The 17,725-nt window shown below is 44.2% G+C and overlaps 1 protein-coding gene across 4 annotated transcripts in view; it reads right to left on the bottom strand.

The window, feature by feature from the left end:
* The window catches only part of CACNA2D3 (calcium voltage-gated channel auxiliary subunit alpha2delta 3), a 938,743-nt gene that overhangs the window by 170,045 nt on the left and 750,973 nt on the right, over positions 1-17,725 (bottom strand). For all 4 annotated transcript variants that reach the window (XM_050781062.1, XM_050781063.1, XM_050781066.1 and 1 more), the window contains 6 exons: positions 17,597-17,664; positions 13,099-13,144; positions 12,845-12,942; positions 10,356-10,449; positions 6,981-7,076; positions 1,363-1,484 (listed from right to left, as the gene is read on the bottom strand). In XM_050781062.1, coding sequence (XP_050637019.1) covers positions 1,363-1,484; positions 6,981-7,076; positions 10,356-10,449; positions 12,845-12,942; positions 13,099-13,144; positions 17,597-17,664 — 524 coding nt within the window. The remainder of the gene's footprint in view (positions 1-1,362; positions 1,485-6,980; positions 7,077-10,355; positions 10,450-12,844; positions 12,943-13,098; positions 13,145-17,596; positions 17,665-17,725) is intronic.

Genomic DNA, 17,725 nt, shown 5'->3' with positions numbered 1-17,725 from the left:
CCAGAAGGCAGAGGTTGCAGTGAGCCAAGAGCATGCCACTGCACGCCAACCTGGGTGACAGAGCAAGACTCTGTCTCAAAAAAAGACAGAAAGACAGAGAGACAGACAGAAAGAAAGAAAGAGAGAGTGAGAAAAAAAAAAGAAAGAAACAAAGAAAGAAAGAAAAAGAAAGAGCTTCAGACACCTGGAAATTTATATTTCAGAAAGCACACATAACTACAGGCAGGCATACATACAGGTCTGTTAGCAAAGGAACACAGACCGAAAGAATCTTAGACCTGAAAAGAATCTAAGAGATAAATGTAGTCTGAAATCCCAACCAGCAAAGAACCTAATCAATAATATTCAGTCTCTCCTTAAATATGCCCATTGATGAGGGACTGTCTTCCTAATGAGTCCACTCAACCAATTATATGAGCACTCTTTGTTTTCTACAAATTTCAAAAGCACCCTTTCTGAAAACATTTTCAGTCATGGAAATGAGAAAGCACCAAGCCTTAGGGAGGGGGATTGGGCACAAACACTGGAGAACTTCCCTTAGGATTGAGTTAGGAGTATTTGTAAAAGATTAATATGAAAGGAACTGATATATGTAAAATATAACTACAGACTGAACTTTCCAGAGCAACCCAAGTTTACAGAACTAGGTTTCATTCATCTCTCAAGTTTCTGCAATAAGCAGTATAGAGTGAGCACCCAAAACACCAGATGCATGAGGCAAGGAAAAAAAAACGAGGACAACTTAAGCATTTCCAGTATGCTTTGCTTCTAAAACTAGTTGAAATAAGATAGCATTCAGTTCTTTTTGGAGGCAGGTAACTTTAATTTTTTATACTATCATATCATAAACTCTTAGGACTGAAAAACCAATCAGCTACATGCCTCTCATTGGTGACTGCAGGCTCCTGTCAAGAGAGCACATGGTTATACAAAGTCAGTCCTTAGTCTGGCATATCAATTTAAATCAATTCAGTTCAAATGGGGAACAGTAGACCTCTGCAGGGATGTGACTCACTGAAGGTTCTGGCAAGGGATGCTTTAATTTTCTCTAAGTGGGGCCATGACAACATTTAAAAAAATTGACTGACAAGTCTGTATTAAAATCCCATAGGGTGCAAAACATCAGCCCTCCTTCCTGAAATACATTTACATAATTTGGTAAAGGAAAAACCTTCCTTTTCCTTGAGGCTATTACGCTTACGGAACAGGTCACTGGTTCAGGGCTGACCCAATATTCAGCACTGGCTCTGAGGGTTGAACTTGGTTCCTTTCAGCATTCAGGCAGCTCCTCGACACCCTGCACACAATGCCCAGACCCACTGGACTAGACAGACAGAGCCCGCCTCCAACAAGGGCACCCACCAGTGCTGAACGGGATCGAGTAGACGAAGCTCCCTGGAATCTGCTCAGCGGCTCTTCGGTACCAGAGAGGGAAATGGTCTGCGTTAAAAATGTTCTCCTTGTCGCCTGCTTTCAGGAAGTCCCTTGAAGTGGAAAAGAATCAGAAGAACGTGCATCACTCAGCAGAGTAAAGGTGGGCCTGGAGCACCCCGACAGCCTTCATCACGTAAAACCAGTGTTCACTTTTAGAACCCCAACTTGCCTTTCTCAGTATACAGGGGGCCTGACTTAACATTGGGCACCCACATTACTCAAAAATATCTTGCAGAGCTCTGGGAGTCAGATTCTGAGTGGGTAAAGCTTTGTCTGCCTTTAAAACCCAAACATATATACTGATACCCTTGGGAGAACTTCTTTTTTTTTTTTTTTTTGAGACGGAGTCTCGCTCTGTCGCCCAGGCTGGAGTACAGTGGCACGATCTCTGCTCACTGCAAGCTCCGCCTCCCGGGTTCCTGCCATTCTCCTGCCTCAGCCTCCCGAGTAGCTGGGACTACAGGTGGCCGCCACCATGCCCGGCTAATTTTTTTGTATTTTTAGTAGAGACGGGGTTTCACCGTGTTAGCCAGGATGGTCTCTATCTCCTGACCTTGTGATCCGCCCACCTCTGCCTCCCAAAGTGCTGGGATTACAGGCTTGAGCCACCACGCCCAGCGGAGAATCAACTTCTTAAGTAGATCTCATTCTTCTTAGAGCAAGTGTAAAGAAGGTAAGCCATGCTTCTCAGAAAAAGTGCAAAGGAAGTAAATGTGAGCCCACACTGAGATCTTTACACCCTTCTTTCCTCACCTGCCTCCTCTCTGGACAAACAGGCCTGCTCATGCCCCCTGTGTGCATCCCTGCCCTCTACTGACTCCCTGCCTTCTGCACAGAGAGCTTGTCTATCAGAAAGGCTAGGTGCATTCTTCTTTCCATCTTTTCCTCTCAAAATCACACTCATTTTCAAAGTGCGCCTCATCTACCATCTACCCCATGAATCCACAGAGACACATGCAAGCTGTTGCCACACCCTGGGCCCCCACACTCTTGGTAACTTTCATATAGCCTTTTATTTATTTTTTGGCCTCCACAATCATCATATCCCCTCCCCAGACCTCCCAAGATTTCTGAAGACAGGAGATTTGTTCACATGTGTGCACTCTTCACAGAGCCTTAAGCATACTCAAGTCCCAAGGCATGATTATTGACCTGACATCCCTCTAGAGATTCACATGTGCTCTCCAGGACCTGAAGTGCCTTATCTTAGCTGATACAGTGCAACCCAGGCGGTGGGGGAACGACTGCCTGGTTAGGCCACAGTCTGCTGCAGACATTTTTCCGGAAGGGAGACCAATCAGGGGATAATGTTTAGGTAGGGAACAGGCCATCAGTTGAAGCAGAAATGGCACCACTTTCAACCCAGCAGTTTGCAGCGTAGATTTGGATTGCAAAGACCGTGGAGGGAAATTTTCATGCTAGGCTGTAACTGGTTGGTTTCCTGAACTTGGCACCCAGTTCAGGAAAGCATTCTATAGTTGCAGGGTGTGTCTAACCAGTGTTCCCTTCACCTCTGCCAAAGACGGAGTGCCTACTTTTAGAGAAGAGGCCCATGCCATTGGAGGTCACCCTCCAGGTTCTTAGATAGCTCTGGAATCTACCTCCCTATAACTTGTATTAGCATGTCCTTACTCCTTCCTAAGGTCTGGGACCTTCCTTTTCCCAATATTATCAGGGCCTGGCTCTCAGCAGGCGCTTGGTATATGCTTAATGATCACAAGATAAATTTAATCTCATATCCAGATAAGAGCTCCTCCATTATTAAACACAATTTCCTATATCTTCAAAAATGAAATTTCTCAATTCTTTCAAATCCCTTTGTCTGTATGGCCATCTTTATGAGTGGTCTACTTTGTTAATACTGCTATAAAATTTTGTGCTCCTAGAACTGGTAATTGTAGGTCAAAAATGGTCTGACATAGCATAGCTGCTTGCATTTGGTCTTGACTCTTATTGACAAAATGACTCTCCAGAAATTAAAAATGTTTAAAACAAAATTTTTTAAAAAGCACTCTTCTCTCATTCAGAAGGCCAAGGCCAACTTTGGAGTCATATGCAAGATTAAGAAAGTGCGGAGATCCCCTGTGCTATCTAGAATGCTGGACGTCAGGACTTCCAGGCTCATCTTGGTAGACAAGCTCTTCCTTAGGCTGCTGTATTCAGTGATAATGTTTCCTGATCTAAAAGTCATCAGACGTCAGGAACACTGAAATTTTAGCCTTTTCATTTCTTTCGCTAGACATGAAATTCTTCATAAACCTGACTTGGACGGTGTGAGGAAGAGCCTCTGTTGCCTGGCCCATAGCAGGATACATTGCTGCTTTCCACACACAGGTGCAGCCACGGCTGATCAGAAGGTGTTCGCACTCCCAGCAGGTCTGTTCAGTGGTCATTACAGCTAAGAGGTGCCCTGTCTATGCAGCACAGGTTAATGGTGCCACAGGGGGCCTTTTTCAAGAGTCATAGTAGATGAGATGGTAGCTCGGTTAGAAGGTGTGAAGTGGTCCTCAGATGGTGACATTCAGGCTTTGTGGGTGGCTGGCAATAGATCTAGAACGCTGAACATCTGGGTGGCCAGTGCCCTGCTGCCCGGGATAGTGCTGGCACCCAGGCCAGCCAGCAGGAGCCTGCAGTACTTGATCCCCATTAGCCCTGGTGTCAATGTGAAAGGACTGAGTTGCCGGGAAACCCTGGAGGCCTCTGCCAACTACTGGGCAGCGATTCTGGAGGAAACGGGAAGGAGCGACCTGATTTTACAGAATCCCAAAAATGTTCTTCAGGAAGAAAGATCCTTCTGGGTAAGGTGAAAGTCTCCTCCTGGATACTGGGAGCTACTGCAGTGGTGTATCAGGCTGCTTTAGGTTCTGGGAAGAACTGGGTGACTTTGAGTGAATAATTGAGTCTCTGACCCCCATTTACTCATCTACAAAATGGGAACAATAAAAATGCTGCACTTTACCAGGGTTCTATCAGAATTACGTAACACCATATGTGAAAGAGTGTTATGGACACTGAAAACAGGCTCTAACAAATAAATGGGATTCTTAAAGCCAGAGCTTCTTTTGTTCTCAGTGGTTGAAAGGGCAGGGGTAAAGTGGTCACCCTCTAAACTCAGGGTTGTATGCTATGAAGGCAAACATCACTGGATGCTATATGCATGGTGATGTGAGAGGTTGTACTGAAGGCACAGAATGTATTATAACTCTTGGGGGTGACAGCCACGTTTCAGTATGATTGACCAACTTCCAAATGCAGGTGGCAGGGGTATGGGATGAAATCTCAGTGTAGGAGACTGATGATAGTACGAGATAATTGCAGGGTAGCAACTTTATATTATCAAGTTCTCTGCCCAATACTTTAAGCTCTGCCTTTCATGCCCTAGTCAAAAGCAAAAACTAAACCAAATGTCAGAAATGCTAAAAACTTTCTCAGCCTGGCTTAGAGAGTGTATCCAAATAGCTGAATCTTGACAAATACCATTTGATGGGAAGGGATAGGCAGGTAAGATCTTAAGACAATAGATGTCAAGGTGCCTCTATATGAAGCAAGGACAGGAGTTTCTTGAAGACAGAAGATTTCATCCATCCAAACTGTCAATGAGTACCCACTCTGTGGGTCACGTAATGCCACAGAGAATAGAACACATAGTTGTAGGAATTTTTAGCTTCCCAAAGAAATTTTTCATCCATAAAAAAAAAATTATTTTTGAGACAGAGTCTCACTCTGTTGCCCAGGCTGGAGTGCAGTGGTGCAATCTCAGCTCACTGCAACCTCCACCTCCTGGGTTCAAGTGATTCTCCTACTTCAGCCTCCCGAGTAGCTGGGATTACAGGTGTGCACCACCATGCCCGGCTAATTTTTGTATTTTTAGTAAAGACAGGGTTTTACCATGTTGGCCAGGCTGGTCTTGAACTCCTGACCTCAAGTGATCTGCCTGTCTCGGCCTCCCAAAGTTCTGGGATTACAGGCATGAGCCACTGTGCCCAGCCCATCCATAATTTTTTTGGATCTTCACAGTAACCAAAAGAGATCATTGCTCTCACTTTTCAGGTGGACAGAATGAAGACACCCAAGTGAGATAAGCCAGGTATACCTCCCAGCATCCTTACTGTGGTCCTTTGTCTTTTAAATCTGTCACAATAACACAGTTATCAGACCAGCAAGGTGTCATGTTTTATTGTTACTGTTTTGCAGCTTTGCTTGTGTCAGTCTCAATACCAGCAGCAGACTTTCTCATTGAGTATTAGAAAAAGAATTCCCTTGTCTCCTCTTGCCTATCTGGATCCTAACAGGAGAAGGTAACGTGTATCTCAGCACCTCTAGCCCTTCCCAGGAACTTGCCCTCTGGAAAAGCAATTGGAGCGGGGGTGGTAAAATGCTTAAAAAGGGCTTTAAAAATCAAGTTGCAACTATAATCAAACTTCATAGATGATAAACGTGAGTATCAAGAAGGTCAAAGTCCTGGAACAGAATTCAAAGCCAGTCTCTCAAAATATCTAAACATCGATTGATCCGTCATTTACCAGACTTGGTTTTGTAAGGTTATATGGTGGGTGTCAGGGCCTCATTTAGCAGATGCAAACAGCACTGTCAAGTTCCAAGGAAGCACCGCCTCCTTGGACCCCTGATGAGCCAACCCCTCTCAAATTGGCAGCTACCCTCTGGCTTGGTTATTCACCTCCAGGTACCCTGAAGGTTGGGGGTATAATGTTCTGTGGTAACCTCTGCACTCACACATACACTTGCAAACCACTCTCAAACTTTCTGAATCTTGGGACCCATTTGTCCATGTCTTAACAATCTCTCTTGTTTCAGAGAAAATAAATTGAAAAAACTTATTAACAGACTCAGGAAAGACTTCACCGTCTACCTACTAGCACTGGTGAAACACCAGTTTGATGCGTTAAGGGCCTGTGGCTCTCTGAAGATACAGGGGCTGAACATCTGGGTACTAGACCCGGAAACTCTCTGCCCACCATCCATCCAGGTCTCTTTGGAAGTCCAAGGAGACACTATCAAACCCCAGTGTCCCCAGAGGGCCCACTCCTGGGTGTGGAGCTCTGCAGCCCCTCAGGCTAAGCACAGAGGCACAGAGGTTTATTAGTAAAATATAAACAAACAAACAGGACTTGGAACACTGATTTTTGTACAGGCAGGAGGAATTCCTCAGCATAGCTGCAGAACAGCTGAATACCCTGAAGCCATTTGTTACAAGATGAGTGTTTCCTCCCTCTGGCGGCTCCCCTAGCAGCCACACCACCTCCCAGAGTTCTGAAATGACTCATCAGGGCGGGAGAGGACTCCAGGACAGTGGACAGAAGCCAACAACAAGCGTGAGGAACAAAGGGTGGTGGAAGGGCTAACAGGCAGGTGAAAGCACATGCTGGGGCCCCCATGGTAGAACAGAGAAGAAAAATCTCAATAGGCCTGGAGTGGCCTAAATTGTGTTTCTACCAGTAGTGGAATCCAGAAATGAAATAAGCTTCCCTTTGAATGTTCCATTTCAGGAGCTCCCTGGGCCCCTGTAGAGGATCCCTCCTACTTACTGATTGGTGAGTTGCTCAGCTCCGACAAACAGGTTGATTCTGGAGAGGCCCGTGCGAGTGCCGAGGAAGGCAACCTCCACGCCCTTGTCAGAATTCCTGAAATAGAACAGTGGACATCAGAGGAAGGCCTCTAGGCAGTAAGCAGATAATGCATTGCATTTTAATATTCACAGAATGTTTTACCAAATAGTAGTTTTGAAACTTGAACTTTAAAAGAAGTTATAGAAACACACACACACACACACACACACACACACACACACACACACACAGCACAGATTGCCAACTTGTATCCCTAACAAAAGTTTTCACAGTAATACTGGCAGGAAAAATGAAGAACTTCCTGCCAACAAAAGCAGCATGTGGAAAAAATCTACTTCCAACCATACACACATCTTTATTTCAAGGTTCTGGGTGCAAGTTCAAAGAGATCAGGCTAAGAATGGGAAGGATTAGGGCTTAGGACTAGCTTTTTGCATTAATGCTACCAAGTTTATTCTTGGTCTTGAGATCATTTGTGGAATCTGCCATTAAAGCAACTGAGCCACGGAACCAAGTTTGCAGCATCCCACAGCCTGGAATTCCACGTGGTTGGAATTGGTTTTGACATCCACACAGTTGTGGGGGCACCTGCTTATCACTTCTACCAGATCACAGGCCTTGTTCTCACCACCAACCCTAAAGAGATATGTAAATAAATGGCTTCTTCCGATAGCTCTGTAGGAGGCTACACATAGGAACTCTAAGAAGGGCCTTGGCAAGGAAAACTAATATAAAAATTCACTAAATATCATTTTATTTCAACTTCCAAGGCAAATTTTATATGCTTGAGTGTGTTCTTTAGGAGATTTGCAAGGCATATTTCTCCTGTGCAAAAAGCAAATGGCCTTTCTCCACAAACACATAATTTTCTTTTTTTTTTTTTTCTTGAGACAAAGTCTGGCTCTGTCGCCCAGGCTGGAGTACAATGGCACGATCTCAGCTCACTGCAACCTCCGCCTCCTGGGTTCATGCCATTCTCCTGCCTCAGCCTCCCGAGTAGCTGGGACTACAGGCACCCGCCACCACACCAGGTGAATTTTTTGTATTTTTACTACAGACGGGGTTTCACCGTGTTAGCCAGGATGGTCTCGATCTCCTGACCTCATGATCTGCCCACCTTGGCCTCCCAAAGTACTAGGATTATAGGCGTGAGCCACTGCACCCGGCCCACAAACACATAATTTTATCCTAAAATAAATGTATGAAGAGAACACCAATTCTTGAGCCTGTTTCTCTGTCCTAAATGCTACTAGCAATTTGATCCAAAGCATTCTCCACATTATCTTCAAAGTAAGGTCATTCGGTTACTTGATCTTTGATGAAAGTCAAAGTGGTGGATGCTACCTTTAAGTATTTAAGGGCTGAATAAAAACCAACACTATGCATTTCTGCTTGTAGCCTACACCAAATTGGAAAGCCAGGCTGTCCAATCAGTTACAGATGTGGACTACAAAGCAAGTTACCATTTTGGAAATCTTTAGTATGTGTTAGGAATGAATCAGCAACCTTTGCTCAAGATTTTGAGTTTCATGAGAGCTGAAAAGAAACACTTCAAGGTTCACTAGAGAAAGAAACCCCAGGACGGGCTCAATTATTTGCCAGCTTCCCAGGAAATAAGATCTATGCCATGAAGGCAAGCAGTCCAAAGACACCCCTAATAATGAAAATGGCAGTCTCTCTGGGGCTCCAGTTTTGCATATTAAACAGCGTACCTGACATCTCCATTTGGGACACTTTCAGCCATTTTAAGCTTATGATGTCTAGAAGAGAGACTGGCCATGCCCAGCCCTAAACGTGATCCTCCCCCAGTGTCTCTTGTGTTAGCAAATAGCACCATCTGTCCAATAGCTCATGATATAAACCTGGGAATGATCTTTGATGGCTCAACCTCCCTGCCCTCACATGACAAACCCATCATCAAGTCCTAGGGACCTTGCCTCTGAAGCAAGCCACAAGTGGACCTCTTCTCTCTGTGCCCACTGCCCTGGTCCAAGTCACAAATCCCTGGGAAAACTGTAGGAACCTTTACTATTGTTCTCACCCCATTACCCTCTGTTCTCCACACAGCAATAGAGAGATCTTTTTGTAAAATGCAAATCTGATCATTTCCTTCCCCTTCTTAAAATCCTTCAGTGATCTTCCAGTGCTCTGAGTATAAAATCCAAAATCCCTAACCTAACTCTCAAGGTCCTGAGCCATGCGGCCCCTCTGCAGCCTCATCCTCTGACATCTTCCAGTCTATCCTCTATATGTCAGCTGTGTCCACCTTCTTTAAATTCTGCCAATGTGTCAAATACTTTCTCATCTCAGGGCCTTTGTATGTGCTGTTCCTAGAATGCTGCCTGAACCTTGAACTAGTTCCCATCTTCCTCCTCCACTTTAGATCTGTTACACTTTATGTGTCTTTACTTTTCCTTCAAAGCAGTTATGATTCTTAATAATACAGCACACTATATACCACGGGTGCCATGATGTTAAGAGCTCTATCTGTGTGGTTTCTCTCCATTTCTCCAACACCTCGGTCAGAGTCTGGCACATAACAGACACACAGTCAAGACTTGATGAGTGAATGAATGAAAATGAAAACAGAATGAATGTCAGGATGGAAGGGAAGATACAATGAGGGAATGAAATACTGAATCGAAAAATGGAGAGAAACAGGATGGAAGGGAAGATAAAAGGAGGGAACGAACAAAGGAAGAACAGGAAAGTGGAGAGAGAAATGAATCATGTAACACATGAAGATATAAGAGAAAAGGAATGGTTCTTCCTTTTCTTTTTAATCTTTAATACTCTACTTAAATTAAGAATAGTAAAGAGATAATAATAAGCTGCTAAAGCAGTTCTCATCCTAGTCTTTGATATCAACTACCACAGCCTTGCCCGCAGCCCCTCCACCCTCCACTTCAGAAATAAAACCACAGGGTTATATCTGACACCCTATGAAATCAAGCTCTCACTTCTCCGTCCCACTCACAACCTAACCTGGCCCAGATCCCAAGCTCCCTCAAGACTGCAAAGTAGAGAGAGCTGTGGCGAGGCAGGAAACGAAGTTCCCTTCTGCCTCCCTCTCTCTCGGAAGTGTCACCCTACCTCAGCGTACCAAATTTCATGTAACGTTAAAACTCAAACAAATTATATGTCAAAGCCAGGAGCTTGCCATCCAAGCCCGAGTCGCTAATCTGCTCTAGCTCTTGTGGTTTGGAGCTTGGGGGAAAATTAAAGAACTTTAACACCAGGCTCCTAAAACAGTTTAGTTCTTTAAACCATAACCATATTTCGGAGTGTTGGTGAGGAAATGGCCATGAAAGGAGGACACGTGCAACCACTTACTCAGATTTGTTGAGGGCCAGGCTGGTCCAATATGCTTCAATGGGGGCACTCACCACGGCATCAAAAAGGACTTCTTGGATCAATTCTTTATCACCTGTTGGGAGGGACAGACAAGAGGATGCTTTGGCAGGGCTGGAAGAGGGGCATGAGAGGCACTCATGGGCTCACTGTGCAGTGTCTGCAGGCTACTTTCTCATGAGGCGTGTTGCTTTATGAGTTAAGTTCCCACCAGTTGAAAATACGAAACAGTTCTGACACCCGGTATGCCTGCAACACAGGAGCCTCCAAAGCATTTGGGCAAGAAGGTAGTCAACTGAGAGGCTTGGGTGTCTCACACTTCCGTTTCCTGCTTTCTCACCCCATTGTGTGCTTCCTGCCACGGACCAGCAGGCTGAGTCCCAGATTTGGAGGCCACAGGCCAGTACTCCTTGAACACTTGGCTGTCATCATCCCCATCTCTGTCCTCTCCTAAAACTGAAATTATTGAGCACCCTGAAATTCTCAGCCTGTTGTCACATGGGAAAGAGATACTATAGCTTAATAACCACTGGGATTCTTATTTTGTGATTCCTTCTATTTAAGAACTGTTTCATTTTATTTTTATTTATTTGCTTATTTTTTTGAGACAGGGTCTCACTCTGTCGCCCAGACTGGAGTGCAGTAGTACGATGTCGGCTCACCACAACCTCCGCCTCCCAGGCTCAAGCCAGTCTCCTACCTCAGCCTCCCAAGTAGCTGGGATTACAGGCACAGGCCACTACCACCTGGCTAATTTTTGTATTTGTAGTAGAGATGGGGTTTTACCATGTTGGCCAGATTAGTCTCAAACTCCTGACCTCAAATGATCTGCCTGAATCGGCCTCCCAAAGTGGGATTATAGGCATGAGCCAATGCGCCCGGTCAAGAATCGTTTCATTTTAAAGGAGAATGTCTGTTCCCATCCAAAGGGACTCTTGGTAGAGCTCTGTGGAAGAGGCCAAGGAATGGGAGCATATGATAAGTCTAGGAGAGGCATCCTAGAACTCTCAAATCACTCTGCAGAGGAGGACAACTAATTATCACATGAGACAAGCCAGTCCTCACCTTGACTAGGAGCAAAAAAAAAAAAAAGAGCTCTGCTGAAAAGCAAAAGCTAGAAATAACTTATCATCAGTAAGACAATGAATATATTAAGTTATGTAGTGGAATTCCATATAGTAATGCAAATAAATGCATTAAAGCTGAATGATCAACACAAATTTCAAAAATATAATGGGTGAAAATATAAGTTGTAGTACATATATATTTATGCACATATTGTATATATTATATATAGTAATTCATATAATATACCATACATATAAAGTTTAATATATATTTTAAAATGATAAAATTGATGCTACATATTGTTTATAGATACCTACATATGTAGGAATAGCATTAAATTATTGAGACTAATGAACAAATACAGAAGGTCATTCTCTTTGGGAAGGAAATGAGGCTGAGCAAGGACCCAGGGACTTCAACCTTATCTGTAATGTCTCATTCCTTAAAAAGCACCTGGAGTAAGGATGGTAAAATATTAAGACTGCGTAAAGTTGGATGGTGACTACAAATGTATTATTTATATTGTCTCTATACTTTTGTTTTTTAAATATGTCCTTAAAAAGTCAAAGACAATGACATATTGGGCTTGTAGGATATCCATCTGATCCTTTCTCCACCAGCGCATATCCCGAAAAGTAAATCCATTCTATGGAGATGTCGTTTAGTAGTTGGATAATCTCCTTAAACCTCTCTTAGGATTATGTATGTAAAGCACTTTTCATGTCATTGAATACATATGCTTGTTTAGAGGTGGGGGCAGATATCATGATCAGTTTTGGTGGCTCTCCCCCTGCCCAAACTGTAGCTACTAGAGCTATCCTGTGAGAGTATAGGGTCTGCTCCTGCTTTTGAGGGGCATCCCGGGCTGCTGCTGCTCTTCCTGTCTCTTTTGCACCAGCTGAGAGATTTCTTACTCACTGAGCTCCCCTAGAAGGGGATGCTTGGTAGGTAGGACACTCAGCATGTACCACACTGAGAGGCTATGTGACCCTGTCGTGACCCCATTCTTGGGAGAACCAGGAGACCTAGATACAGCCTTGAATGAAACACAACCTACTTCCAGCCTTGGTTTCTCATTTGCAAAATAAGGGAGATGAGCAAATATTTACAGTCCCTTCCAGTTCTAACATTTCCATCCTATTCAGTTGCTTGACTAAATGGTTCAGAAGGGGACAAAGCCCAGTGCAAATAGTTAAACCAGGATTGGGGATTCTGTGCAATTTTCCAAAATCCACATTCTTTCTCCTGTTCCTACAGGAAGCAGATATTTGATTGGATTTCATGTGACTGATAATCTCTGCCAAAGCAAAGCTTCCCTTAAAAACTGAGGCCAAAAAATAGTTTTGAGTTCATTCCCCACCATTACCCCTGAAAACATGACACACTTTTGAAGGCATACTCACACTGGAGCAGAGGTTCTTTGCCTTTGAGGTAGAGCTTAATCGCTTCCAACTGAGACAGATGGCGGTGCTCAGGGTGTAGGTCAGTGTTGCAGTAGGACCTAAGAACATGACATGGCCCAAAAGAAGAGCATGTCAATATTTACAGCTTCCTTTGCCTTGGAACCAGGAAAACTGGGCAAGGGAGCATAAACCATGCAGAATCAAAGAGGGCAACGAAGGATGCCATAGTCAAGGAGGGATGGTTTAATTCTTACCATTCATCTGCCAAGGACACATCGGGATGTTCTAAGTCATGCAGGCCTAGGGGTCAAGGAGAAGGGGTTCATGAGTAAGCACCACTTCCCCGATCCTCCTGTGTGCTTCAGATATTCTAGGGTAGGGCTGTGGGGTGGGTTAAGGGTAGACATCAACCCTAAGGGACCTGCCTTGGAGCAGGGACTCTGAGCAAAATAAACGAGTTCCCTTCCACGCAGGACTCTCTCCCCATCTCCACCTCACTCAGCCAGCACAGCTACCTTCCCTGGCTGTTCATCCCAGGAAAACCTTAACCCCTTGAAGACAGAGGATACACAAATGAGTCTGGAGGGAGACGCTTAACAGGACTGTTAGAAACACTCACTCTGGTGCTCCATTTAGTCTGAGTTGGGAACTGGGCTAGGCCACTGACCTCCTGTGTGATGTCAACAAGTTACTTTACTTCTCTGAATGTCAGTTTCTTCATGTGAAAAGCAGGAATAATAGTCCCTAATTGATGTGTGGTTGTGAGGGTGAAACTATAGGTTGAACAATATGAAGTCGTCAATACTCAACTGTTTTTGAGCGGCAAAGATTGCTAGTTGTTACAGGATCCTAAGTGAAAATGGTCATCCTTTGGGAAGAAAACTAGGGGAGCTGGTGCTTGCAGGGAATCTGGGAGTTTTTAGAGAAGGTTCCAGACCATCCTATCTCTGCAAGGATTACTGTTTCTTTGCACTTTTAAGTGGCTTGATCTTAATGGGTTATCAGCAGACATACACTTCTGAATGATGACCTCAGGAACTCCCATGATGCTTACAGCCTGTTTTGGGAAGTTAGTTTCTTAAATGACAGATAGCATCTTACTACACTCAGGACTCCAGTTTCCTTCTCAAATACAAATCTGTAAAAGAAGTAGCAAAATACTAGACCTATCACACAATTCTGCTTGATTTTACAAAAAATAGAGAATACATTAGAATGAACATATAATCCAAGTGGGCATATCCAGGCTCCAACACCTATAGGCTGAATGACCTTGGGGATGCCATGTCAGCTCTTTGAGTTATATCTACCATGAGATACAAGTAATACTGCATCACTCACAAGTGCCAGAAAACAGTTAAATGGGATAGGGATTAGTCCCTAGTGCAATCCATCCATCTGTGCAGCCTTTCTTCTTTTTTTGCTTTCCCAACCAAACAACTTTCCTTCCTTCCTTTTGCCCTCCTCCCATTCCTTTCTTTTTTCTATAATTTTACTGAGCATCTGCTATACGCCAGGTATGATTCTAGGCCCTGAGAATATAGCAGTGAATAAAAGAAGACAAAAATCACTGCCTTCATTGTTTTTAATTTCTACTGGCAGAAAAGAGATAGTAAATTATATTAAAATTTAACTTGAGTGCATATCAGATGGTGGCGAGGGCTAAAAAGGAAAAGGGAACATGGAACAAGAACAGGGAGGACCAAGAGATAAGGGGGGGGGGGCCGGGAAGAGAGAGACAGAGAGAGAGAGAGAGAGAGAGAGAGAGAGAGAGAGAGAAGAGAAAGAAAGAGACCATTGTAACTATGGAGGTCAGGAAAGGCTTCACTGAGAAAGTGACCTGAATGAGGCAAGGAAGAGTCATGTAGGTGACAGGGAGGGTGCTCATGGCAGAAGGAATAACAAGTGCAAAGTCCCTGAGAAGGGACTGTACCTTCCCAGAAAACTGGGTTAAGGGTGTCAAGTATGTTTTTCTAGCTGCAGTTTCCATCCTCCCAACATCATTTACAAAATCCTCTCTGGCTGTATTTCACAGGACCTATAAATGAAACTCAGAAGAGATGAGATCTATCAGGAAGATCTTTTTGACTGCTTCTTCTCTGGGTTCCTAGGGCACCAAGGAAATTTAATTGTTCTCTTATTCTTTCACCTCTGATGTTGGTCCTTCTGATAAAAATCACATCTACTGATGATTTGAACTGCTGACAATAATGACCTAAGCTCTAATTTGTTGAACAATTACCATGTGCAATACAAATAAAAGATACAAAGTGGCCAGGCACAGTGGCTTACGTCTGTAACCCCAGCACTTTGGGAGGCCGAGGAGGGCGAATCACGAGGTCAGGAGTTCGAGACCAGCCTAACCAACATGGTGAAATCCTGTCTCTACTGAAAATACAAAAATTAGCCAGGAGTGGTGGCACGCGCCTGTAATCCCAGCTACTCAGGGGGCTGAGGCAGGAGAATCACTTGAACCCGGGAGGTGGCGGAGGTTGCAGTGAGCCAAGATCACACCACTGCACTCCAGTCTGAGCGACAGAGCAAGACTCCATCTCAACAACAACAACAACAAAAGATACGAAGTGTTGAAAAAGATTAAAAGATTCATAAAAGAAACAATTTCAGCAGGTAGAACTATAGCCCATACCTTCAATCTCGGTAATGACTTTTATATTTTTGACCAAAATCTACCTATTTGCCATCTTTGTAATCTCTGGCATTGGCAAAGCATGTGGAAAATTCCTACATTCTGTAGGGAGTTATTCCTTATTGAAGATCCTATAGAAGTGTGGTTGCCAACCCCAAGGAACTCCTTCCCTCTCCAAGAACAGAACAATAATCACACCATGGCTCCTGGAGATGATGAGACCCTCTACTAGTTGGCCCAAGGGGAAGCAACTTTCTTAAGTTCTATTACTCAGCAAAGCTGGCAGGATTGTCAGTCTTTTTATTTACAGAGGACCAACACAGAGAGGAAGATATGACCTCATTTGTGTGGATAAGCAGCTACTCTCCCCCTTGCTGAGGATCTGAGCTAATTTCTTGCATAGTGGTTACAGTTAGCTCTGAAATTCTATGTGACCGTTTAGCCTCACAGCTGTGGAACATACAGGAAGAAGATAGTGACTGAAAAAGAATCCAAAAGACAATGCAAAACAACTGTGTGTATCTGTGTCTCCATGCATGCGTGTGTGTGTGTGTGTGTGTGTGTATGTGTATGTGTGTGTAAGAGAGAGAGACAGAGAGAGAGGAAGGGAGGGACAGGCCCATGTATTGAAGATTGACCAAGGGAACAGACCCATGAGAGGCAATTAATCCCTTAATAACCTCTCCTTCTATTGTTCTGATCATGAGTTGTTTCTTCAGTTTGACCTCACATGGCTTAGACATGAATTTTCTGGCTTAATGGGCAGTGATGTCCACAGAGCCAACATGGCCCATAGAGCCAGAAAATTCTAGAAGTGAAAACATGATCCTGAGAACACATCCTGGAGAGTGTCTTGCCCAAGTCAGAGTTGCCTGTGTTCTCTGGTGTGTCTCTGGGAAGAGAGACCACACGGTTAGCTCTTTGGTGGGCACATTCTGCGTTCTGCCCAGCTCACAGTGAGCCCCTCTAATTTCCTTTCCGCCCCCATACAATCTCACAATTACTTGGGAAGCACAAACCAACATCCCTGAAACAACATGGGCAGGGACCATTGGCAGTAAACCAGAGGCTATCTAGGAGTTTGGCGTCTCAGGGAACATTCACCTCCTTCCTCATGCCCTGTGGCATCACCTGAGAGCGCTGTGGATGGCCCAGCTTCCGGAAGCTCACCACATGCGTGTATAATCAGTTCTGACCAGTTAAAACTTGGCTTATAATTGACCTTCCTATTCCTGACTGTCCTCCCTATGGATATCCAGAAAGACTACTGCTCTGGGCCAACTCCTTCTCTGTGGATATGCAAAACCTAATGTGCAAGTGAGTCACTCAAGGCAACTCAGGGAGTGGGGCCCTTCAGAGACGATGTCTACCACCCCGTGAGCTCCTAATGCTGGGACAGGTAACCTCTCTGAACTACCGGGTAGTTGGGAGAAGAAAAGGACAGCACGTGTGACAGCAATTTTAAAATTTAAAGAGCTATCACAACTGCTCCTGTTTGCTGAGAGTTTACTGTGCCTCTGTGCTTTATGAAGACAAGAGGGTCTGGGAACTTCAAGGTGCTACTTACTCCCTCTGACCTATGTAAATCATTTAAATGGTCACATTTCCCATCGCAGCCAGGGGTGCCATGAAACACAAGTGAAATATGTGGCTCAACTGTGTAGGAGAGACTAAGGCTCTCATATCTCTGTTTTCATGGTTTCCCCTGGGCATGAGTTATTTCATAAATTTGTATTTCTCCCAAGTACCAATTTTTATGTATGAGAAGAATATAGTTGAGGGATGATTCCTATTTACTTATATTCTGCTTTCATCCACAAAGCTGTTAACTATGAGTAACTCACAGTCAATAGCATCGTGGATGAAAGCAGAATATAAGTAAATTAAATCACAACCCTGAATTAGAATTCCTGCCATTCTGAATTCTAGGCACAACAGAGAAGAAGAAGGTATTAAGAATATCAAGTAGGCATTTGTTTGAGTGGGATGTCCAAGGGACTGGTCAGAGGTGTGGACAGATGAACAAGTTCTTCAGCTAACTCAATAGCTGGCTCCCGAGCTTTCTTCCCACACCAAAGGATAAGACGAGCCAGGCAGCATCTTACCTTCTTCGATGGTTACATTCCCTCGGAAGAAATATTTCCCATGACCTCTGGAGAGCGCCACACCTAAACTGTGCAGAGAGACAAAGCAGATCTTGAAATCCCTGGCATCAACTCGAATAGACTTGTGGG

The sequence above is a fragment of the Macaca thibetana genome, chromosome 2 (genome assembly GCF_024542745.1).
Source record: "Macaca thibetana thibetana isolate TM-01 chromosome 2, ASM2454274v1, whole genome shotgun sequence".
In the NCBI taxonomy this organism is placed as follows: Eukaryota; Metazoa; Chordata; class Mammalia; order Primates; family Cercopithecidae; genus Macaca; species Macaca thibetana.
Note: the sequence above shows the minus strand (reverse complement) of the source record. Positions and strands in the feature narration are given on the sequence as shown.